The sequence below is a fragment of the Anomaloglossus baeobatrachus genome, chromosome 4, assembly GCF_048569485.1.
Source record: "Anomaloglossus baeobatrachus isolate aAnoBae1 chromosome 4, aAnoBae1.hap1, whole genome shotgun sequence".
In the NCBI taxonomy this organism is placed as follows: domain Eukaryota; kingdom Metazoa; phylum Chordata; class Amphibia; order Anura; family Aromobatidae; genus Anomaloglossus; species Anomaloglossus baeobatrachus.
In genome coordinates, this window is record NC_134356.1 from 565,749,238 (window position 1) to 565,775,679 (window position 26,442).

Consider the following 26,442-nt stretch of genomic DNA (forward strand, 5'->3'; position numbering starts at 1 on the left):
AAATCATCAGCTTCTTGAGTGAAAGCAGCTGAGGATCAGATAATATCTGGGGTGTTTATAGTTATACCCTCCCCCTGTTAGAATTAGCATAAATATTATATAAATCGATATAATTTTTGACTTGCAGGACCTGTGTGAGGTCATACCCATGTGACCAGAAGGGGCGGGGCCTCAGCCAACAGAAAAATGTTGCTTCCTGATATCAGCTTTGTTGGCGGAGGCCCCACCACTTCTGGTCACATGGATATGACCTCACACAGGTCCTGATAGTCAAACATTAAATCGATTGTATAATATTTATGATAATTCTAAAAGGGGGAGGGTATAAGTATGAATACTGCCCCAGATATTATCTGATCCTCAGCTGCTGTCACTCAAGAAGCTGATGATTTTATAAACTTTACTTTCTTGAATTTCAAAACTGAAATATCCTAGCTGACCATTGCAGGTATGTATAGAATCAGCCTGATAGTGCCAGTATAGCACTGGCTTTAGCTTATATACGAAAATCGTGGTGATTGGTTCCCTTTTATCTAATTACTAGAACATCAGGGAAAAAAAGTGGCCTATTCCTGCAGTTGAAGTTTCTTCCATCGTATCATACTTATAACTAAGATGCCAAATGTATGGGAGCAGCACCAAGGAGAGTGATAAAAGGGAGTATGACTATAAGATTAGAGTACATGGGGTTTTCTTGTAGTCTGTTACCCTGAAAACAAGAGCTGAAGACCCAAAACAGTAGAACATTTTTAATTAAAGGGAATCTGTTAACAGGTTTTTGCTCCGCCATCTAAGGCAGCATAATGTAAAGACAGAGACCTTGATTCCTGCAATGTATGACTTACTGGGTTGCTTGCTGTCATTTTTATAAAATCCATGTTTTATCTGTTGAGAGCTACCAGTTATCTGAATACTGATCTCTGTATGACATCACCCCAACCACTGAAGGGAGGCTTTCTGCCCATGTACAGTGGACACAGAAAGCTGCCAATCAGTGGTGGTGCAGAGTAATACACAGCTCATGAATAGGGAGAACTACATGGCAGCAGGTTAACTAGTCCTCTAGTGATAGTCTCCTGCTGACAAAAAAGTGATTTTATCAAAAACGTACACTAAGCAGCCCAATAAGTGATATATTACTGGAAACAGGGTCTTGGTCTGTTAATTATTAGAGATGAGCGAACCTCTGAAGGCTTGAGTTCGGTTCGGTTCATCGAACCGTTCGTCGTTCGACGAACCGTTCGACGAACCTCTTGAACCCCATTGAAACCAATGACAGCCAAACACAAACACATAAAAGCACATTATAAATGTACACATACAGTTAATAAACATTGCCATTACACTTACAGGTCCCTGTGACGTGTCCTGCACTCTGTCTCCCGCCGCTTTTACTTCCGATAATCGCTGCGTCCTCCCGGTAACCAGCACTGATGATAGGACCTTCCGTGACGTCAAAAAAGCATGTGACTAGTCACGTGTCTATTATCTCATTGGCTACAGACTGGTCACATGGCTAGACGTCATGCTAGGCCTGTCACTGCATCTCTCTGGTACGCGGTGATCGTTCCAGCATCTCCGTGTACCGGCGAAATGCTCCCCGTTCTTCTTCCCCGTTCCATTATTCACCGGCTGCCACAGCCGGTCAATAATGGAGATCACCGTTGCTATAGCAACCCGCATGTCAGCGGTGACATCACAGCTTACGCTTACAGCACACAGCTTCTGCTCGCTCACTGAGTGATTAGTCTGCACGGGAAGCAGCAGCGTCTTCCTCCCATGCTGTGCTGTCTGATGTAGCAGAGCTGCATGGGTTGAAGGAGAAAAAAGACAGAAGACCATGGATCGTGGAGGGCTGACAGAGAGTAATAAACATGGAGTCTCTAAGTGTGTCTGTGTATTTATTTCTATTAAAGTATTTTTTCTCTGTGTTGTGTCTTTTTTTTAACCCTTTATTGGAGATTCTTAATGGCCGGGTCAAACTTGCCTGACATTAAGAATTTCTGACTTAATACTAGCTAGTAAAACAAAGCTAGTATTAACTCATTATTACCCAGCAAGCCACCCGGCTTCAGGGCTGCTGGAAGAGTTGGATACAGTGCCAGATGATGGCGCTTCTATGAAAGCGCCATTTTCTGGGGCAGCTGCGGACTGCAATTCGCAGCAGAGGGGCCCAGAAAGCTCAGGCCAACCTGTGCTGAGGATTCCAACCCCCAGCTGCCTAGTTGTACCTGGCTGGACAAAAAAATGGGGCGAAGCTCATGTTGATTTTTTTTTTTAGTTATTTCATGAAATTTATGAAATAATTAAAAAGAGGGCTTCCCTATTTTTTTTGTTCCCAGACAGGTACAAATAGGCAGCTGGTGGTTGGGGGCAGCCGTACCTGCCTGCTGTACCTGGCTAGCATACAAAAATATGGCGAAGCCCACGTCATTTTTTTGGTGGGCAAAAAACTCCTGCATACAGTCCTGGATGAAGTATGCTGAGACTTGTAGTTCTGCAGCTGCCGTCTGCTCTCCTGCATACACTAGTGAATGGAGCATGCTGAGCCTTGGCATTCTGCAGGTGCTGTCTGCTCTCCTCCATACAGACAGACAGCAGCTACAGAACTACAAGGCTCAGCATACTCCATCCAGGACTGTATGCAGGAGTTTTTTGCCCCCCAAAAAAATTACGTATGTATGCTAGCCAGGTACAGCAGGCAGCCACGGGCTGCCCCCAACCCCCAGCTGCCTATTTGTACCTGGTTGGGAAACAAAAATATAGGGAAGCCCTTTTTTTTTAATTATTTCATGAATTTCATGAAATAATTAAAAAAAAAATGACGTGGGCTTCGCCCAATTTTTGTGTCCAGCCAGGTACAACTAGGCAGCTGGGGATTGGAATCCGCAGCTCAGGGTGCCCAAGCTTTCTGGGCATCCCTGCAGAAAATGGCGCTTTATAGAAGCACCATCTTCTGGCGCTGTATCCAACTCTTTCAGCTTTCCTGGTGACGGGTGGCTCGCTGGGTAATAATGGGGTTAGGGCTAGCTGTATATTTTCAACTGGCCCTAAGCCCAAAATTCATGGTGTCACGCCAATATTAGACATGGCCACCATGAATTTCTAGTACAGATAAAAAAATACACAACACACAGAAAAATATTTTTATTAGAAATAAAACACAACACCATTAGTGACTCCATCTTTATTGAAATAAAGAACCCCCCTCCACAGTAATCCTGGGTCAAGGGTCCTGCGACATCCAATCCGGATCCAATATCATCTGATCGGTTTGCTGGAAGAGAGAGAGAGCGAGAGAGAGATTTGGGGATTTTAATAAAATGGTGAAAGAGGATGATTGTTTGTCTTTTATTCCAAATAAAGGATTTTTTCGCTGTGTGTGTATCTTAACTTTCACTTATAGTTTAATCGTGAAAGGTATCTCGGGGAGACGCTTGGCATGATTAACTCATTATTACCCCGATTGCCACCGCACCAGGGCAATTCGGGATGAGCTGGGTAGAGTCCCGAGACTGTCGCATCTAATGGATGCGGCAATTCCGGGTGGCTGCTGGGTGATATTGTTAGGGTGGTGGGATCCCGATAACGTGGTGCTCTCCATCCTGACAATACCAGCCTCCAGCCATGTGGCTTTACCCTGGCTGGTATCAAATATGGAGGGAACCGGTTTTTTTTTAATTATTATTTATTTATTTTACTGCATGATATAGACCTGCCCACCGGCGGCTGTGATTGGTTGCAGTGAGACAGCTGTCACTCATCGTGGGGGCGTGTCTCACTGCAACCAATCATGGGCGCCGGTGGGCGAGGAAAGCACGGAATAATTGATTGAATAATGAAGCGGCAGCCATTTTCAAAAGAGGAAAAGACGCCGCAGATTTGTGACCGCCGTGCAGCGAGACGCTCGTGATCAGTGAGCAGGAAAGAGAGAGGGATTGTGCTGGGGATGCAGGATGCATGCAGACAGCAACTTGTGCACATAGCCTTACTGTGAAAAGCCACGTTTTTGGTGCTCAAACCGTTCTCGAACATAACTCGAACTGCCAAACGTTTAGCAAAAAGCTCGAGTTCGTTGAACGTCTTGAACACCCCCCAAAATCGCTCAAACATGAAATTGGCGAACCTTGAACCTCGAACATCGCTCATCTCTATTAATTATGTTGGTCTCATAATAGGTAGAAAAAAAATCTGGTGACAGATTTCCTTTAATACTAAATGCAAATACACCTTCAATGTAAGATAGGTTTCATCTTCCAGACCCTCCCCTATTGGGAGCACAGGGGGCTAGGAGTCGGTTTACTGATTCACAAAATTATCACTGACCATAAAAGGTAAAAAGGAGATGGGCACACTTGCCTTTGGCCCACTCCACTGAAATCTAAGTGAGCAGCAGAAATAAGACAAGAAGAAATAAAGATGTGCTTAAAGTCCAAAATATCAGCTCCATCACAATGAACAGAAAAGCATCGATTCATGAAAGCTTGTTCAACAAACAAGTGGAGTAAAAGCTTTCAAAAAATGGCAAATGTTGCAATTCAGAGTTGAGCCAAAATATTGCGGTCTTTGGTGTTTTCACACCAGTTTCTTCAAGCTGCACAGTAATGGGTGGAGCTGGGATAAGGACGCGGCGGTAGCGTGACGCCACAACTTACTGTATTTAATTCATGATGAGCTGTGACATCCCTACTATAAATATCTCACTCTAGTCTCCAATTGGAGTAAGATTTCTGGTGTAGCAAACGCCATACGTCAGACGCTCCAGATTCATGAAGAGGTTTGCATGTCTTCATGAATCAGGAGCATCTGACTCTAGCACATCTTCTCAATAAGACCAGCAAGAAAATTGCCGGTCTTGATGAATTAGAGCCAAAAAGTCTTCCTAACTCTAATTAATTGTATTTTTTGCAGGAACTTCAGAAGATAAGATGCTGGTGACTAAAATGTGGACATAGGTCACATGTCTGGATTGGAGACTTCATTAATATGGTGAGACATCTTTCTTTATACCAAAAACAGATGCCCCCCATCTAATTTTCATGATCTCATTATCAGTTTCAAAACAGCTCTGCTCAGCATTATATCTTCATGAACGTCATAAATATTGAGGATGATATTGTGACAGTAGGGCTTCCTGAGAGCCACATGAGTCACTCTTCTCTGAGATAATGATATGAGCCAGGTAACACACAATATAGACACTGCACATGACACAAATGACACTAATGATCCCGGGAGAACATTTCACATCAAGATATGGATTGTAATGTTCGTAATTTGATTCCAAATTCAGAAATAGAAACATCCTTTCTCTGCTGATGGGATATTAATGCGACTATCTGGTTTTTAATGTGGTTTCCGAGATTATAAAAAAAATAGCCTCCTGCTTCAATAGCGCCACTCTACTGTGCGCTGTTTGTCCTCACTTTACATGGCTGCAGGCATAATGCCCCATAGGTCCGTGGTCCGTGGTCGTGATACCGCTCCTTCTGCGTTGTGAGGGCCATCTGGCCTGTGCAGAGAGGGAGACGAGGGGACTGTGCCGAGGAGCTGCAGGATCATAATTGAGCAGGGAAGCTCCGTATCTTTGTCGGCTTGTGGGGGTCGTTTTCATGTATATTCTGACTCTGGTGTATGCTGGATTGTCCCACGGATGTATAGGATGATAAAAAAAACCCCTCCTGATGAACCCCTTTACTGAGAGTGGGGGAAACGCGTCGAGGTGGATAAATCTCAGGATTATATGAAGTGGAAGAAATGATATTCTCCCTATACATTATCTCTCTCTGGTGACCAGCCTGTATCACAGTAATTTTGCAGCATGGACTAACAAGTACTAACCATGGCTATGGCGGAGGATTCTTCTAGCACTACAAAAGCGCATACTAATTCATTAACATCAAAGACTTTCTGGAAAGCCTGTCTGTTATTCACACAAGAAAACATATATGCTGGATTTGGATTTGCTATGACGCTAATATGTATCTGATGTACTTCTCTATGGTCATTTGGTAGATGGATTGTATTTGATTAATTGTTTCCATCTTTAAATTTCAGCATTCAACCTGTGTTTTTCCTGATGGACTCCTTGGGCATAATCTGCTGATGGTGTCTATCAGAGAAAATATGGATAACCATCTGTGTATATGTATAGGTGTATGTGCTCACTTATATATTCATACATTGTCTGCTATAGCACTACCTTAATGGATCCCTATAATATAATCTTTATTTATCAGATGGTATCTATTGAGGCAGTGAGTCATGATTTTATTGGCTAAACTAATCTAAGATTTTTGCTGCAATAATTTAGGTTACTAAAAGTGGGGGGGTGCATGCTGGGTCTAGCCTCTAAAAAGGCCTCCTCTATATTCTATCCTTCCTCCCCTTTTTCCTCCTTAGATTGACCAGGTGTGGATGTCTGTGATTAAAGTTTGCTGGGGAGGATTTTCTGAGGGGAGTAATGGGGTGAGTCACCATTGTGGTGAGGGAATTACTAGTTAGGGGAAGAACTTGAGGTGGTATTTATTTATATCTCCCTATCCCCCCTCCCCTATTCTGTGTATCAAGGCATGTTGGGACTTTTGTGCACATCCCGGTACCAAACCTTTACAAGTGGTTTGGTCTGATTTTATTCTATTAAACAATAAAATAATTTATTGGGGTATATTTCCTTGCTTTTTTGAGACATAATGCCCCATCTAACTACATGACCACAGTGGTTAAAGGTGTGGTTCACTACTCTCCAATAGTGGACACATCTCTGCAAAAACTGATAGTGAAGGCTTTTTCTAAATACCTTGTTCAGCCAATTCTGCCACTGAGTGGCGCTATTGTGGTCCGCTCATTCCCATAAAACGAGCCGTGGGCTCCGTGTCCTCAGATCCGGTGATGTCACGTCAACTTAATAACCGGAGAATGCCCCCAAAATAACTCGATTTCCATAAAACCTGCCTCTTTTGTGGTATGACTCTTGGTATTGTCCCTCCAAATTCGGACTGTTGCCAAAATAAAACTGCATGTGGCCTATAATGTACATACAAATCCAAAATAGCCGTAATTGCACCACACCCCATCTGAAGGAGTATGTGGAAGCAGGCTTCTTAGATGCAACGACACAGTAAATGTGATTCAGTGGTGACTCAACAACAGAGATATATTTTACCCAAATAAAAGGGTAGCAGTGTTGAGTTACAATTAGAGAGCAATACATGTGTCTATTAAAAGACAGATTAATATACAGCAATAAGATATGCAAGGTATATATGCAATATTTGTACACTTTGTTTCTTATAACACTAAAGAACAATGCTGACAATAACTTAATCCCAGTCTCTATGTCATGGAAGTGTCAGCATCACCCCAGTTTTTGTCACAATCCCACTTAGCTAGATAATTCGATTTATCAACGCACAGTCTCTAACAGGACTATGGTAAAACCTGATAAGCCGTAAGACCAATCTTAGTGGGTAACTACCATCACTGAGTACCGTACGCCTGGATAGGAGGCAACGGCCAGGGTCACTCAAGTCTTCCTATGGAAACGATGTTCACTCTTTGGGAAATGTATTTGGTCTTCGGGTTCCTGCTGAAGTCAATATTCGGTGTTCGGTCTTCAGGTTCCTCCTGAAGTCAATATTCAGTCTTCAGGTTCCTCCTAAAGTCGATATTCATTGTTCGATCTTCAGGTTCCCCATGAAGTCAATATTTGGTGTTAGGTCTTCAGGTTGCTCCTGAATTCGATATTCATTGTTTGGTCTTCAGGTTGCTCTTGAAGTCAATATTCGGTGTTCGGTCTTCAGGTTGCTCTTGAAGTCAATATTCGGTGTTCGGTCTTCAGGTTCCCCCTGTAGACGATATTCAGTGTTCAGTCTTCGGGTTCCTCCGAGTCCTGAATTCGATATTCAGTGTTGGTTCTTCAGGTTCCTACTGAAGTCAGCATTCGGTGTTCAGTCTTCCTTAGGATCAGATCACTTCCAGGTATTTCGGCAATGGTGGTGGCCACAAGCTTGCTCCACTGTGCACACGTCTGCTCCCTTTCAATTCTTGGCACCAGCCCCTTCCCTCTTTTGTTATCTCAGCCTTTTATATTTTGTAACAGAACCACAGCTGTCACCTGACCCAGTAACCCTTCAAACTCTTCCCTCAAGGAATTACACTCTGAAAACTTCAGTTCCCGCCTGCTCCATCCAGCCAGCAGATAGCCATGTTTACTTGCAAATATTGTGAAATGTTGGCTGTGGGCATCTTCTTGTTCACCTTACATATGTATGAAGCGAGCGTCCCAGAATTACTGCATAGTGGTTTTCAGAATATATTATTGTAATGCCTCCATACAGCATGCATTGTGCCTAAAGGTTTAATTCCACATGGCATATTTGGTGCAGAAACTTCTACTTCTAAAAATCGGCTCCATCTGTCTGATTGTGGATGATTCTACAGCAGATGCATGAATGTTTACAACCATAATCACATGTAAAGACACAGAAATTTCTGTAGTGTGTCAATATAGCCCTAGCAAGGCAGCCTATCCATTAATTATCATCATTGGCTCACTTGTTAAATCGCCCACCACTTGGGAAGAGATTTTGCAGATACGCACTCAAATTCCAAGTGATAAGGCTCATCACCAAAATCATATTGACATAGTAGGTTATCTCAGTAAGTCAGGGTTAAGGTGGTGTCACACACAGCGACAACGACAACAATGTCGCTGCTACGTCACCATTTTCTGTGACGTTGCAGCGACGTCCCGTCGCTGTCGCTGTGTGTGACATCCAGCAACGAGCTGGCCCCTGCTGTGAGGTCGCCGCTCGTTGCTGAATGTCCAGCTTCATTTTTTGGTCGTCGCTCTCCCGCTGTGACGCACAGATCGCTGTGTGTGACAGCGAGAGAGCAACGAAATGAAGCGAGCAGGGAGCAGGAGCCGGCGTCTGGCAGCTGCGGTAAGCTGTAACCAAGGTAAACATCGGGTAACCAAGGTGGTTACCCGATATTTACCTTCGTTACCAGCCTCCGCCGCTCTCACGCTGACAGCGCCGGCTCCTGCTCTCTGCACATGTAGCTGCAGTACACATCGTGTAATTAACCCGATGTGTACTGTATCTAGGAGTGCAGGGAGTCAGCGCTAAGCATTGTGCGCGGCTCCCTGCTCTCTGCACATGTTGCAGCACAGCGATGCGTGTCGTTATGATCGCTGCTTCGGCTGCTGTGTTTGACAGCTAAGCAGCGATCATAACAGCGACTTACAAGGTCGCTGTTACGTCACAGAAAATGGTGACGTAACAGCGACGTCGTTGTCGCTGTCGTTTAGTGTGACCCCAGCTTAAGATCCTCCAAAGGCATAAACAGCTGGATCTATCAATGCAGTAATTGAGTATAGATCCTGTGCAGAGTGAATTATTAGTACATTACATAAGTCACACATAGACAAATAATTATTTTAATTATAATTATTATTTTAAGAATTAAGGATTATTATAATGTGAGCCATGATATTAATATTGTATTTTCCTTACTAATCCAGCTTTCTGTATATGTATATTTTAGACTATGGCTATGCTGCCAGCTATTATGAATCAAAGCCATCTGGTCCTATCTGATGCCAACGCCTCAGCACTGGGCATTCCAAGCCCCTGGAGAGAACCTACATTTACAGCAGCTGCCAAAGTGCGTGTGGGCATTACCTGTTGCTTTTTCCTCATTGCATCGTGTAGCAATGTGGCTGTACTATGCAGCATTAGTGGGAAACGATGCAAGTCTCATCTCCGAATCCTTATTCTCAGCCTCTCGGTGGCTGACCTGCTGGTCACCTTTTTAGTTATGCCATTGGATGCAATGTGGAATGTGATGGTGCAATGGTACGCAGATGAACTTTCCTGCAAAATACTTAACTTTGGGAAGTTGTTTGCTATGTATTCTGCGGCATTAGTGCTCGTGGTGATCAGCCTCGACCGCCACTGGGCTATTCTGTACCCACTCAGCTTTACAAGTGCTGGGCAACGCAACCGGATCATGCTATGGATTGCTTGGATCGGCAGCCTTCTCCTGGCATCACCACAGGTACAGATGAAAATCATTTTCTTTCATTATGGCTCCTGATATTATTTCAAATAAGTTGATATTTACACAGATGATTGCAATTCAGTGCAAATTAATGATATGTGTCATATTTAGGCTATGTGGCCACGTTGCTTTGTTGTGTGCTTCTTTTCTGCACACAAAAAATGCATGTTTTGGCAGGAAAAAAGCAACTGAAAAACGCACTTTTTTTATTGTGTTTGCGTGTTTTTTCACTTGTGTTTTTTCCTGCTTTCTTTCTAGTCATGGCAATCGCAGGGGTTCAGGCTCTGGACCCCCACGATCGCCACCGGGTCTCTGACTGATGTAATGCAGCGCCCCTGAAGCCATCAGGAGCTACAAGGTACTGCATCCTGTCAAAGATGCAGGGCCTACCACCAGGGACCCAGGAGACCAGTGCCGGTAACACCAAAACACATATAATCCCTGTCTTTCCCCATTCCCAAAGACTGGTGACAGACTAGGGTTGGACCCAATGGATGGTCACCTAGAGGTGGAGCCGATCCAGTCCACTAGACGACAACCAGGGGGGAGGGTCAGACAGTCAGTAAGTGGAAGTGAGAGGAGACGGACATAACTGCACTGACTGGAGAGTGTAACGGTGGCCTGAGGGCCCAGGCGTGTGGTTGCCAGTGGAGTACGGTGGAGTACTCCCGGAACCATAGCACCAACGGGGTACAGAGCCCTAGGTCAGGCAAATGCTCCAGGCAGACCTGATAAAATCTGCACAGTGAGGGGACCATCCAGGACCTCACTGACCATAAAGTTCGGGACACAGTAGCAACGGGAGAACTGGGGAGCAGGACCAGAGAAACCGACCCCACAGGGTTCAAGCTACCTGTTATATGGACTAAGACTGAGAGACTATCAGGAGGGGACCCCCAGATGCTCCAAGCCATGGGGACCCACCAGCCAGAGACAGGTGCAGGGGCAGACAGCCACCAAGTCATCACACCGGCACTGGAACCAAGGGGACCAGTGGTGAGGACCAGCCTTCATCGGGTTGCCAGCCATAACAACGCTGTGAGTAAAAGGAACCAGTTACACTGCAATCCCTTGTGTGGCCTACATTCTTTCTGCGCCCAACAACATCATCTATCCCCTGGGGCCTGGCCCTACTTGCGGAGGGCCCAACATCCAGGCTGTCACTAACACCAGCCCAGCCCAGTAGTGAGAACTGTGCAGCGGTGGCTCCACTAAAATAGCAGCAACCCGCGAATGGCGTCACGACAAAAACTTTTATTACAATTCCCCCGTAAATAACCCCCTTTTTAAAGCAACCCCCAAGGTTACGGAACTGGGCAACAGCCACCCAGTGAACTGACTCAATGAGCCGCCCCTAAGCAGGCGAACTTCTCGGATCTGGGGTTGCTGTGACTTGAGGGTCCCCGGACCCGGGGCTCAGCGGCCACTCAATGAAGGGAGATATTTACAGGGGATTAGTTTGTGACGCCACCTGCGGGTTGCGGTAAAAAGGGAGTACCGCCGCTGCCGAGGGGAGTACCGGGCAGATGGTGTGGCAGCTAGGTGACAGTTCCCTCTGCAGGTGGGGAGGCCTCAGGACTCTGGAGGGTTTGGTGGATGGTGCTGGGCAGGTAGGATGCAGGGAGAGGGCAGTGTACTTAGGCTGCTTTCACACATCTGGTTTGAGCCGTGCAGCTCAATCCGGCTGTGAAACCTATGCAGCGGATGCGGTGAAAACACCGCATCCTTTGCATAAGTTTTTTACATGCGGCCCGTCCAGTTTTTGCCGCTTGCGGCATGCTACTGAGCATGCGCAGTGGCAAAAACCGCATGCGGCGGCCGGATGCGGTGTTTGCCGCATTGCGCCGCATCCGGCATCCATAGGGATGCATTGGAAAAAGCGCCGCATCGGCAGGATGCGGTGCGATGCGGTTTTTTTTGCCGCACAAAAAAACATGCCAGGCAACGTTCCATCCGGCCTCCGCATCGGTTAAATCTGCCGCATGCGGCAAAAACCGAACCGAACGCAAGGCCATGCGGCACAATGCGGCACTAATTAAAGTCTATGCACGAAAAACGCAACCGGCAGCAAAAAAAAACGGTTGCGTTTTTCCTGCAAAGTGCCGGATTGTGCCGCATAGCAAAAACCGGATGTGTGAAAGCAGCCTTACTCAGGTTGTTGCGATGTCAAATGCAGGCAAAAAAGCAGACGCACACACTATAGTAAACCAAAGTCTCTGGGTACCGCTGCCACTCTGGGGAGCCCGTCCGGGTGTCCTCTCCCACCGGTATCACTTTAATGGCCCGAAGTCTGCCTCTGTGCACAATTTTAGTTGTTCTTGTGACCCTTTGGCCTGAAGCTGTCATGGTCCTGCTCCCTATGTATAGGGGAGCTATGCTCTCGATGGCTAGCACTTGGGATCTCAGTGGGTCGCATAAGCTGGAAAACCCTATCCCCTTGTTGTGCTGATGCCTTTGATCTCTGAGCTCTTGGGGAACTTCATAAAGAGACTATCTTCCACAGGTTAATTATCAACTCGCTTGAAGCTTTTCCCTGATCTAGGGTCCTGTACCCCGCTGTGCTCGGTACCGGTCCGGTTACTGGATTTTCTGGTGCCGACCGTTATCCAAAACCAAGTCAAGGCACTCCTTTCCAATAACCTGTGACCAAGTCTCCGACTCCTCTGGTCCTGGACCACTGTCTGCGACCCAACCTAGGTCCCTCCAGGGAGCTACAACTCCCAGCTCCTCACTCACTGAGGGCTACTACTGCTCTCTCTCACCACTGGTGTGTCTGACAGGTCATGATGTGAGGTGTGGTTGGGATTTGTGGTGCTGATGGGAGTGATACTGGTGTTCAGGAACCTGGAAACATGGGGGTAGGTCCTGCATCATAGAAAGAGAGGATGCAGTCCCCTGTGACGCCCTGATATAGTCAGGGGCGTCACACCAACGTAACCAGGCCCAAGACTGAGTACCCCATAGCCCTTGGGCGAGTCAGTTACAGCTGAGATCCTGCATGCACTGCCCAGATTGGTCACCGTGCCGCTCTCGGCAGTTTAATCCCCTAAATGCTTCAATCATTGTCATTGCAGCATTTAGAAGGCAGGAAGAGGAACTGCTTACCTTTCCCTGGCAATTGGGTCCCTGTAATGCGATCACAGGGACACGATCGCTGCCATGGTAACCCTTGGTCATCACCATGACGACCCGGGTTACTGAGCTATGGAGAGCCTCACACACCATGCTGTATGCACTGTGTGTGTGGCGAAGTGCTGTGCTATAATCCCCTGTAGTGATAAAGCATTGCAGGGGATTATAGAAACGCAGAAACAATTGACATGCTGCTTCTTTTTTCAGCAACAAAATCTGCAAGGAAAAGAGCAACATATGCACAGCAAGTCAGGATTCTCATAGACTTTGCTGAGATACTTTTTCCTTGTTTTTATTTATTAAAAAAAAGCAAAGAAAAATGCATGCAAAAAAATAACGTCACTTGGGCACATAGCTTTAGGACTAATTCACACAACCATATAATGGATGTATTTTCTTATTGTGGCAGCAAGTAGAGATGAGCGAACTGGTCGCGGTTCGGCTCGAGTTCGGTTCGCCGAACGGAGGTCTCGTTCGAGTTCGGTTCAGCAAACCGGTTCGGCGAACCACTCGAACCGCATAGGAAACAATGGGAGGCAATCACAAACACATAAAAACACCTAGAAAACACCCTCAAAGGTGTCCAAAAGGTGACAAACAACTCACAACACAACACAAACACATGGGAAAGTGACAAGGACATATACTCATGCGAAAACAAAAGAGCTGGACAAGGAAAAAGAGGAGGAGACACAGATATATGAGTATATGCAAGGAAACATCGATGCCATTACTGTGCAACTTGAGCCCTGCTCATTTTAGACATCCAATCTGGATAAATTGCCTGAGCTCGCCACGTACGCCTTGGGGATCTTGTCGTGTCCTGCAGCCAGCGTTCTCTCGGAACCTGCCTTCTATGCTGCTGGGGGTCTGCTGGCAGATAAGCACACGCGTCTGTCAACTGACAATGTGGACATGGCTCTCAGAGGACTTTTCTTCCCCTGGGTCATCCAGGGGAGGCGAAAGGCACGCGTATTTTTGAGAGTGCTTCATGCAAAGCATCTTTTTCATTTTGAAAAGAGGGATCAACTGATGCCAGTCAAGTGGGGTCTGTGTGGCCCAATTAGTGGAAACGAGGGAGACTGTGGTTGGAGTCCCCTCGGTGTGTTTCTAAAAGAACCAAGATGAACAAGTCATGGCTCTCAGAGGACTTTTCTTCCCCTGGGTCAGCCAGGGGAGGCGAAAGGCACACGTATTTTTGAGAGTGCTTCATGCAAAGCATCTTTTTCATTTTGAAAAGAGGGATCAACTGATGCCAGTCAAGTGGGGTGTGTGTGGCCCAATTAGTGGCAATGAGGGAGACTGTGGTTGGAGTCCCCTCGGTGTGTTTCTAAAAGAACCAAGATGAACAAGTCATGGCTCTCAGAGGACTTTTCTTCCCCTGGGTCAGCCAGGGGAGGCGAAAGGCACACGTATTTTTGAGAGTGCTTCATGCAAAGCATCTTTTTCATTTTGAAAAGGGCGATCAACTGATGACAGTCAAGTGGGGTGTGTGTGGCCCAATTAGTGGCAATGAGGGAGACTGTGGTTGGAGTCCCCTCGCTGTTTTTTACATGATTTTCGAAGTGCATGACATGCCTAAGAGGTTTAGTTTCAGCATCTCAAACTTGTTGGATACAGAAAGGCTGCCTTTACACCCTTTTGTCACCGAGGATTTTCGAGACCTTATGCCCATTGCAGTGCCCCAAGAGCCGATAGCCATTTGCCACTCCTTCTCCAAGAAAGGGGTGCCCGCGCTAACACAGCAGGTCGCACACAACATCACCGCTTCCTTGAGAAACTCTGTGTGTGACAGAGTGCATTTCACCACAGATACTTGGAACAGTAAGCATGGACAGGGGCGTCACATGTCGCTGACTGGGCACTGGGTAACTATGGTAATAGATGGAGAAGTGTCTGCTGTACAAGTCTTTCCGTCCCCACGAGTTGTGTGTTTCAATCCTTCCTCTGTATGTACAAGTTCCTCCACTGCTTCTGCCTCATCAACCTCGTGTTGTTCCTGCACCTCAGCCCAAACCCTGTGTGGTCAGGCTACCCTTCCTTGTAACTGCGCCCAAGGAATCCCACACACCTCCTTACTATGCTGGCAGCAGAGCTCAAGGCCATCAGGCGGTCAAATATTTACTTTGAAATGTAGGGGAAATGTGAGACACCGCTGAGGAGTTGTGGACGGTAAGCTCTGTAGAGTGAGACCGAGTTTCATCAATGGTTGTCTCCACTCAACCAGCAGCCAGGGAATGCCGGGTGCGACAATGATGCTAAACAGTCTGCGGCCCTTCTTCAGGGCAATGTGACACATGTGCCTTGTATGGCTCACGTGTTGAATCCGAATCTCCAGCAATTTTTAAAACACTATCCCGGCCTACATGTCCTTCTGTCGAGGGCATGGTGTAACGCCTGCCTGGATCGACACACTCAGACGGGCTGTAAAGGATAGGCTAGAGGGAACCCACTCACCAAGCTGGACCCCCAGAACCCTGAAACCCTTTAATCCCTATACAGTGATGTTGAATGACACAGGGCCCAAGTTGATCAATACCTGTGGAAGGCTGCAGTTCCAGAGAATAGTAGTCATGCAGGGTCAAAACATTAATTGAGGAAGAGGAACAGAATGGGAGGGACAGGACTTAATCAGAAAACAAGCAGAGGTGAAATGCAAATCGGCCAACGAGGTACCTAAACAGCAAGCAGGAAAAGTAGTCAGGTAACAAGCACACAAACTCATAAAACTAAACTGGGGGTGACAGTAACCAGAGGTTCATAGCTATGTCTGGCAGTGGTCTTCAGACAGGAGGGGCCTAAAAAAGGGTGTTGTGTCTTCCCATTGGTTGTAGCTGAATGATGGTACTTCATCTGTGAGATACCCACCAGCTACATTCAGCCTGAGATTCTGCATCTGTCAAGGTAATGCATCCCAGTGGGTGAGCATAACCTGCGTCCACCTGCGCCGCTGGTGTCGACTCCTCTCCCATCATCAGTACTATGCACGAAAGGAACACTTTGTCACCTTGCGACAGGAGTACAAATTGATGTAGCGGACTACGGTTGTGACTTAACAGCCGTGTGCGGCAATGATGCAAACATGGCAGCGTGCCTTCGTCAGGCCAATGTGACACACGTGACTTGTATGGCTCACGTGTTTAATCTGATTCTCCAGCAATTTTTAAAACAACATCCCGACCTACATGGCCTTGTACAGCGGGCACGCTCACTATGTGCTCACTTCCATCGTTCGCACCCAGTAGCTCAACAACTTTCATCGCTCCTGAAGTCTTAAGGTCTGGCGGTTAAACGTCAGAAATGCGATGTTCCGACACGCAGGAATTTTAATCTGCACATGTTGCAGCGTCTGTGGCAGCACCACAGAGCCCAGCTGAAATACGTTATGATGTATATCCTGGGCTAACTTGATCCAGAGGTGGTGCAGATCACGCTGCTGGAGTGGTGTCAGATCAAGGACATATGCACCGTTCTACACAGTTTACAAATGTCGACGCAGAAGTTTAACACTGGTGATGACATTCTCAGTGTGACAATTTTGGTCATCTACATGATGGAGCACACTGTAAGTATTATTCGGAGTCAGGTGTTGGTCCAAGAGGAAGGGAGGAAGTACTGGAGGAGTCATATACGGAAGGGATAACAAGATCTACAAGGTCCAGACGGTCAGCGGCACCTTGGCGGCAGTCATGGTACGGTGGGGGAGAGATGATATCAAGGGAGCATAGTATCAGCAAAACAGTTGAGGAAGGTGCAGGAGCCCAGGAAGAAATGGAGGACGAACTGGCGATGGGCATGGAAGACTCAGCAGATTAGTGAGCGCTTGCTCACATTTTGGTTGTGCGAGTTTGTGGGGAGAGGGCAGAGGAAGGAGGCACGATTCTCACCTCTCCGCCACCAACACACCAAGGACTTGGTCCTCCTGGATGCTCAAGACACATGAGCGCCTTCTTGCTGCACTACCTAGAACATGACCCTCGGATTGTACGAATTCCAAGTCATGCTGACTACTGGGTTGCCACACTTAGATCCCCGGTACAACACAACATTTTGCGAAATAACTCCTGCCATAGAAAGGGACGCACGTATGCAGGAGTATCAGCAGAAGGTGTTACGCAATCTTACATCTGCTTTTCCACTAAACACCAGTGGTGCACAGAGTGAATCTCAACGCTTTTTCATCGATAGGAGGAAATGGTCTTACTTGTCCACATCTGAGGGACCGAGGGCTGGCTGCTGTGCTGAGACGGCGTTGAGTACGGTGTCTCTGCAGAGTTGCATTTTTGGTCATATACAAACTTAGTTGAAAAAGGACAGATGCTGGTGGAAAGGGGAACAGGTGTGTTGGAAAGGGTAAAAAAGTTTGTGTCCGTGGGTTTGGTGGTTAAGCAACATTAACATTTGCTGAAGAAACAACATCTGGTATGGTGGGACTGGCAGATTTGGATAAGGTGGTATATACTATGTTACCGCTATATAAAAAATATTAAGAAGAAAAGAAAGAGAAAGGTAGATATCCCAATCGCCATTCGGTGTCCACCGTGCTCACAGATGGAAAAGGAGAGGTTGGCAACTGGAAGGTTAGGTGGAGGATACAGAGCAGGTTGACTCTCAAACAAATAGTAGCCTGAACCGAGTTAGACGCAACTCGGATCTGGAGACTTGGAGCCCTGTTAGCGTCACAGGGTCCACACGACCACCCAGCCCCGGAACTCCCTGTTAACACAGGGGCCATTGGTTACGCTGTCCGTGTGCGTAGGGGACACACCTGTGGACAGCAGGCGCATCAGCAGCAGCAGGCCTGTTTATGCCACTGGGCTGCACTAGCAGGACTGGTAGGACAGGAGCTGTTCTTAAATGTTCTGCGTTACCAACTGTGATGGCGGCCTGCATCGATGACCTATCCCTGCCTACCTCTGGCCTAAAGCCACAATGGGTTCAACACATGGAGGTGTGCTCTTTCGGAGCATAATAGAAGACTGGGCACCTTCTTCTTGGCTCCAGCCTCTTTTATAACCTGGGTCCGCCCGAAACCAGGGTGGACCACAATGCACCTCCTGGAGACAAAAGCAGAATGACACGTCATGAGTGGCATAACTAGCGTCCTATTTTGAACCGCCACTTGAATGATGACCTCATGGCTGCCACAACCAAAACACCTCAACAGTCATCGTCTGACAAACAACAATGAGGTGACAAGTCATAGGGGCGGCCCTCTGCAAGCCTGTTGGGTGTGGCCTGGCCAAATTGTCAGGACACCTGATGCCCTGTGGTCTATATGGGCCCCCCACATCAGGGGCAGGGCCAAAGAGTTCATTACCCGACCTAGCCTCTGATGCAGTAAGTGCCTGAGCATGCTCAGTAGCATGAAATACAGTTTCTGAAAAAAAGACTATCCGCTTCAGCATGCTGTCTAGGCACAACACAGGACTTAGACCCGGCACGGAATGCAAGTACCTGTGCAAAGAGGCTTTTCTCAGTCAGTGTGAAGCCCCACAGGTGTTGTGTTGGTGCATTACCTTCAGGGACTTCACGTGGAGGAAGAGTCTGGTCACACTTTGGTTGCTTCTTTATATGTATTTTCGTGATGCCACTCTCGGTATTGCGGTCGGTGGGGACCGCCACTGCAGTGTAAGGGGACGCCTGGGGCTGATGTTGGGTGCAGTTAGTTTTAGTGCCTCCCGAGAGTGAGTCAAGCACCAGGGCCCTGTGTAAGTGTGTTGAGCCGCAGGTCGCAGAATGACTCAGGCACAGTCCAAACGAGCATGCGCTGTAGCCCAAAATTAAGACTTTGCCTCAGGAATGACACAGTCAGGCAGAGCATGCTCAGTTGGCGAAACACAGGAGTTAGGCTGCGGCTGGGGTAAATCGGCACACAGGAAGGAGCAACCGCGGAAACACTTTGTCCAATTGTGAGGGGAGTCATTTTGGAGTTTGATGAGGAGTACCGTAACGCTAGTGAGCAGCATCCTGTGCCACAGACCAACATTCTTCCGGTGCTGTCTATACTGTTAACTATGATAGGAGCGTAAAGTCTGTATTTATGGCAACTGGACATCACATTACCCGGGTACGGTAGGCTGTGCCCAGACAGTAATGCGTGCATGCAACACTTTGTTTTATTATGAAAACACATATCTGTTCTGGGTAGGACGACTATATAGACAATCACACTTGCTGCCTCTGCACTGTCAAATTGTCACGTACAGTTTAAATCATAGAGGGACAGCGACACATGTTTGCATTGAATGTTGCTTTTCAATATTTACATGACTGTGTTGCAGAGCTGTGTGGTTTGCATTCACACTGTTATCATCTGCCTTATCTGTGAGGCTTCAGCTAACAAGGGTATTCAGGGTGGGTGATGTGTTTTGTCTATGTTTAGGTAGATAACTGGGAAGCTCTTGTGATGCGTCACTAGTAAGTTGTCTTCGCACACACACACACAAACACACACAAACACACAATTACTGCTGCTACGCAGAGGGCTTAGCAAGCAGTAGGCCACTGAATAGATTGTTCTATTATTTCAATTTAATGCATGGTTCTTATTGATTGTTTTGGGAAAGTGAAAGAATCATTTATGAACCCAACTGCAAACAGTGCTTTTCATGTTGCGTGGTTTTGCTGCATACTGTCGATCCCACCAAATACAAGACTTAAAATGAACCATAAGTCGCAAAGGGAATTTCACTGTGCTACAATGCGGCCTAGCAAGGCTGTGCAACCACCGCCTGCTCCATCAAGTGCATCTGCGTGCTCTTCATCCTCTGTAACTGTGGGGACAGCAGTCACACATGCTTTTTCACAATGAACTTCCAACCCGTTACCCGTAAGCGGGAGTGTGATTGGCAGGTCGTCACTTGTTTTGGAAGTGGAAACAGATGGTATTGTTGAGCTGTCAGACATCGAGAGAACCACCATTGGATGAAGGCAACATTATATCCACACCTGCACCTTCGTCACAGATTGGCTGGACTACCTGCAGTTAATAATTGCGTTCCAGAAATGGAAAGGAGTGTAGAATGCACATGTGTTGTACCTTGCTTGGCAGCAAAGGAACACTAACTTAGTATTCCAGACAATTTTAGGATGGCAGAAAAAGTGTCAGCTCTTTGGGCAAATTAAATAGCATGGCAAAAGTGGGCAGGTGGGTACAGTGGCCGTGTTCTGTGTGTACCAGGACAGTAAAGGAAGCCTCACTTTCTATCCCTCCTAATGATGAAATGCAGCAAGGAATTCCCTGAGTTTGCTATAAAAATAGCGTTGCAAAATGTGCATGAGGGTGTCATGCAGAGGTGCTAGAAATAGCTTGGCACCAGTGGGGCACAAATGGAGTACAACAGCCACTTTTTGGATGCCACTAACTGGCAGCATTTTTTGCTATTATTATAGCTTATTAAAAACAGAGCAGGAGGGTGTCATGCAGAGGTGCTAGAAATAGCTTGGCACCAGTGGGGCACAAATGGAGTACAACAGCCACTTTTTGGATGCCACTAACTGGCAGCATTTTTTGCTATTATTATAGCTTATTAAAAACAGAGCTGGAGGGTGTCATGCAGAGGTGCTAGAAATAGCTTGGCACCAGTGGGGCACAAATGGAGTACAACAGCCACTTTTTGGATGCCACTAACTGGCAGCATTTTTTGCTATTATTATAGCTTATTAAAAACAGAGCAGGAGGGTGTCATGCAGAGGTGCTAGAAATAGCTTGGCACCAGTGGGGCACAAATGGAGTACAACAGCCACTTTTTGGATGCCACTAACTGGCAGCATTTTTTGCTATTATTATAGCTTATTAAAAACAGAGCTGGAGGGTGTCATGCAGAGGTGCTAGAAATAGCTTGGCACCAGTGGGGCACAAATGGAGTACAACAGCCACTTTTTGGATGCCACTAACTGGCAGCATTTTTTGCTATTATTATAGCTTATTAAAAACAAAGCTGGAGGGTGTCATGCAGAGGTGCTAGAAATAGCTTGGCACCAGTGGGGCACAAATGGAGTACAACAGCCACTTTTTGGATGCCACTAACTGGCAGCATTTTTTGCTATTATTATAGCTTATTAAAAACAGAGCAGGAGGGTGTCATGCAGAGGTGCTAGAAATAGCTTGGCACCAGTGGGGCACAAATGGAGTACAACAGCCACTTTTTGGATGCCACTAACTGGCAGCATTTTTTGCTATTATTATAGCTTATTAAAAACAGAGCTGGAGGGTGTCATGCAGAGGTGCTAGAAATAGCTTGGCACCAGTGGGGCACAAATGGAGTACAACAGCCACTTTTTGGATGCCACTAAGTTTACTCAGTGTTTGCTAGTATAATGGCTTAGTAACAATGAGTTTGAGTGTGCAATGCAGAGGTGCTGCAAATAGCTTTGCACCAGTGGGACACTAATGGAAGTCCAACAGCCACTTTTAGGATGCCACTAAGTTTACTCAGTGTTTGCTAGTATAATGGCTTAGTAACAATGAGCTTGAGTGTGCAAAGGGCAGGAGGGTACAGTGGCAGGGTTGTGGGTCAGTGTACAGGAAAGGAAGCCTCACTTTCTATCCCTCCTAATGGGGAAATTCAGCGAGGAAGTCCCTGACCTTAGCTACACAGACGCTGTTATCTGTAGCTGTTAAAATCTGTTTCCACGGACCTGACTGTCACCTATGGCTCTGAGCCTGCTGTTATTAGCCCTTACAAAGGCTAATAGAAACTTCTATCCCTATTTTGTATAGCGCTGTGTGTAGAGCGTACACAGCAGTATCGGAGACAGGAGCTACGCCAGCGGTGACTGACACCCAGACGCAGAAGAGATAATGGCGTCCGGACGGGCAGATACCCGTTTTATAATGCAGGGACATGTGACATGGACATCCTATCACACATGCCGTTGCTTCTCTGGCTAAAAGTCCACTTAGCTGTGTGTGTGTCTGGGATTGGCTGACATGCTGGCCCGCCCCACTACACGCGCGCGCTTAGGGAAGGAAGACAAGGGAAAAAAAAAAATGGCGATCGCCATTATCCCAGCAGCAGTGATCTGAATGCGCTGTTCCCGCACACTATACGCTGAAATTTCATAATAGTGTGAGTCACAGAGTGACTTACACTATTACAGCGGAAAGCCAGCTAGTAATTAGCTTGGCTTTTTGCTGCTAGAACCGTTCTCAAACGTAACTAGAACTATCGAGTTTTAGCAAAAAGCTCGAGTTCTAGATCGAACTAGAACAGCCCCCAAAATCACTTGAACCGCGAACTGGAGAACCACGAACCGCGAACCGCGCTCAACTCTAGCAGCAAGTCTGGACAAGTAAGACAAGCATACCGTATAAATACCTTCATGTCAATTAGCCCTTACAATTTCCACTCAGTAACTAAACCTTAGCTAGTAATTACATCACAAGGTCACTACTTGTGTAAATCTTTGAGAAGTTTGAAGTACAATATACAACAACAGCCTTGACGGTGACATTTTGACCATTGACTACAGATGAGCAAATTTAATTCTACTCAAATTTTGATGGACTCTTTGACGTTCATTTTGCGCAAATTCATCTAAATGGCTGTCAACTGTTGAATCGTAGAGGGCCAGGTAAATGGTTAAAAAAAGATACTTCACCGCTCACCTGTCCTGCCATCCAGTCTTCTGATCCACTTTTTTTTTGGCCATTGTGTGTGCCTATTAATTTGATCCAGTGTTTTCACTCAAGCAGAGGTCTTATGTGAAAACTAGGCTTCAGAGGTCACTGCGCACTGAGACGTGATGTTACGACTCAAGTTGCTCAGATGACTGCATGGCGCGCAGTGATCTTTCAGGCATAATGGATCCGGTAGACCCCTCCTGGAGTAATGACAACAGAGAGACTGGGTATGACAGCCAGAGGGGAAAGAAGAAATATTAAAGACAGAACCGTGAGATGCAGTGATGACTGGACAGGTGAGTAGTGAGAATTGTTTTTTACGTTCTATGTGTATTATGCTTTGGGGTCTGGAAAGACCCAAGATCATAACTAAAAAAAAAAAAAATTATTTCAAAGCAAATCATAAATCTCTATAAAATCCATGTGATTTGGCAAAATTGAATTGTGTTAAGCCTGCTTTACACGTTACGATTAAGCATATGATATCGTATGCGATCGTAACCGCCCCCATCGTATGTGCGGCACGTACAATTTGTTGACCGTGTTGCACAAACGATTATTTGCTGTCACATGTACTTCTATACCTTCTATACGACCTCGATGTGGGCGGCGAACGTCCACTTCCTGGAGTGGGAGGGACGTTCGGCGTCACATCGACGTCACGCGGCAGCCGGCCAATAGAAGTGGAGGGGCGGAGATGAGCGGGATGTAAACATCCTGCCCAGCTCTTTCCTTCCGCATTGCCGGCGGGAGCCGCGGGAGGCAGGTAAGATCTGTTCATCGTTCCCGGGGTGTCACACACTGCGATGTGTGCTACCTTGGGAACATTGAACAACCTCACGTTCAATTTTTAGCAATTGAACGACATGCATGCGATGAACGTTTTAACGTTCAATCACAATCGCACGTAGCTGTCACACGCTACAATATAACTTACGATGCCAGCTGTGCGTCACTTATGACGTGATCCCGCCGACACATCGTAAGATATATTGTAGCATGTAAAGCCCGCTTTAGATGCGCTCATCTCTAAGGCTATGTGCCCACGTTGCGTTTTTTCCTGTGTTTTGGCTGCGTTAAAAAATCTGTAGAGTGTCATTGTCAAAATGCATGCGTTGTGCTTCCCCAGCAAAGTCTATGAGAAGTCAGCAAATTCCATGCGCATGTTGCTTTTCTAAACGCAGCTTTTGGATGCTAAATATTTGACAAAATCGATGTATTTAAAAAAACAACATGTCACTTCTTTTGTGCGTTTTGATTGCATTTTCCACCCATTGAAATCAATGAGATGTGTCAAAACGGAACCAAAATGTTCAGCTGTGCGCTTGCACTTCATTTTTGTTGCGTTCTGCATGCTTTTTTGATAAACAAAACGCAGGTCTTTCGCTCTGTCTCTCTGTCGATGTCGGTCTCTCTCTCTCTGTCAATGTCGGTCTCTCTCTCTGTCGCTGTCTGTCGATCGGTCTCTCTCTCGCTCTCTCTCTGTTGGTTGGTCAGTCTTTCTCTCTCTCTCTCTCTGTCGGTCAGTCGGTCTCTCCCTCTCACCTACTCTTTCATACTCACCGATCACCGGCGCGGCGCTGCACAGCTGTCACAAAGCTTCTACTGCTTTTGAAAATGCCAGCCGCTCATTATTCCATCGCATATTCACTGCTTCCCCCGCCCACCAGCGACTATGATTGGTTGCATTCAGACGAGCCCCTACGCTGAGTGACAGCTGTCTCACTGCAACCAATCACAGCCGCCGGTGGGTGGGTCTATATCGTGCAGTAAAATAAATAAATAATTTTAAAACACTGGTGTGCGGTCCCCCCCAATTTTGATACCACCCAAGGTAAAGCCACATGGCTGGGGGCTGATATTCTCAGGATGGGGAGCCCCTCATTATGGGGAGCCCCCAACCTAAAAATATCAGCCAGCAGCCACCCGAAATTGCAGCATCCATTTGATGCGACAGTCCTGGGACTCTACTCGGCTCATTTGGAATTGCTCTGGTGCGGTGGCAATCGGGGTAATAAGGAGTTAATGGCAGCCTATAGCTGCCACTAAATCCTAGGTTAATCATACCAGGCGTCTATAAGACACCCCCAATGATTAATCTGTAAGTTAAAGAAAATAAAAACATACACCCAAAATATCCTTTATTTGAAATAAAAGACAAAAAAAATACCCTTTTCACCACTTTATTAATCCCCAAACAGCCCTCTAGTTCCGACGTAATCCACACGAGGTCCCACGATGCTTTCAGCTCTGCTACATCAGAAGCTGACCACGACCGCTCACTGTGAGCTCCACGCAGCAACTGAAGTGAGTCGCGCTCTCAGCTATGACGTTACTCAGGTTACCCGCGTCCACTGCTGGATCCTCCAACTGTGACAGCAAGTCGCCCGAGTGACTGAAGTGATCAGTGGTGCCCTGAGTCAGGTGATTTGTGATCTCGAGTGGAGGACTCCATCTGGCTGAGGGTAACCTGAGTGACGGCACCGCTGATCGTTCGGTTCACTTCAGTCACTCAGGGGATTTGCGGTCACCGGTGAGTCCTTCACTGGGGACCGCAAATCAGGCTGTGATGCCCCTGCCTATCAGGTTGTCACAGGGTATTGTGCAATCTGCCCTTCTGCACAATATCCCTGACCTTTGGTGTTGCCAAGAACAAGCTAATCAAAATCCTAGGAACACTCTGCACCACACCCAGCAGACACACCAGTGGACGGCCTGATTGGAATATGGTCGCCCACTTGGGGGGTTGGTTAAGGGGAGGTCAGGAGTGTCAGGAGCAGAACAGTGTAGCGTTGGACTGTTAGGGGAGACCTCCGGGTCTCTCTCAGGGTCACGGAGCTGGATTTCAAATCAGAACTGCACAGATGTATATGAATCAGAAAAATGACCACACAGAGAAACGTGTTTCTATTTGGGAGAAGTAAAGGTCTTCTGCCTGTATATTCACAAAGCATAACATTTTATACAGCTTTTTGGACAGTCCTGTAAAACAACATTCCTTTAAGTCATTCAGGTATGTCTGGGAACAGACGAAAGCCTACTCAAGAATATTGCTTAATCATGAGTCTAACCGGTTTTCCAAGAACCTGTTCTAAATGTCAGTTTACTTATTTATGAGACTACAAACTTATTACTTAGCCCTAAGCATAGTTTGTTTACATATACAATCCTTGCAACATTTCAGTCAGATATATGTAGAAAGCAATACATAAAACATTCAAAATACAGATTAATCTTATTATAATATAATATCATACTGGACAAACAATTCATAGCCTAGGCCTTCACAGGAGGTGAAAGTGAGAGGAGGTCATGAGCTGGGCTCCTGGGTACTACTAGGTGGCAAACGTTGGTCTGGGCCTGGTAGGAGCTGGACCCCGGCCGCAGGGGATTGTGACAAGGGGCACGGACTGTCGAGGAGGACAGCCAGCGGCCTTGTGCCATCACTGGGCAGGGGCCAGGGCACGACGGGGTAAGTGGACCCTAGGTCAGGGAGTAGCTTCAGGCGTCCTGACAATTTACCAGACGAGGATGGAGCCTTCAAGATCCGTTCTCCACCCGCTCCAAATTCGGGGTACTAGCGCAACGAGGGGGATAGGACTTTCCACACATACGGT

General features: G+C 46.7%; 1 protein-coding gene across 3 annotated transcripts in view; it reads left to right on the forward strand.

Annotated features, from left to right (window-relative positions):
• LOC142304045 (gonadotropin-releasing hormone II receptor-like) overlaps positions 1-26,442 on the forward strand; it is a 159,190-nt gene that overhangs the window by 24,917 nt on the left and 107,831 nt on the right. For 2 of the 3 annotated variants that reach the window (XM_075346027.1, XM_075346028.1), the window contains exons 2-3: positions 4,912-4,989; positions 9,550-10,062. In XM_075346027.1, coding sequence (XP_075202142.1) covers positions 4,987-4,989; positions 9,550-10,062 — 516 coding nt within the window. In that variant the 5' untranslated portion in view covers positions 4,912-4,986. The remainder of the gene's footprint in view (positions 1-4,911; positions 4,990-9,549; positions 10,063-26,442) is intronic. The other variant, XM_075346029.1, reaches the window with a different exon arrangement.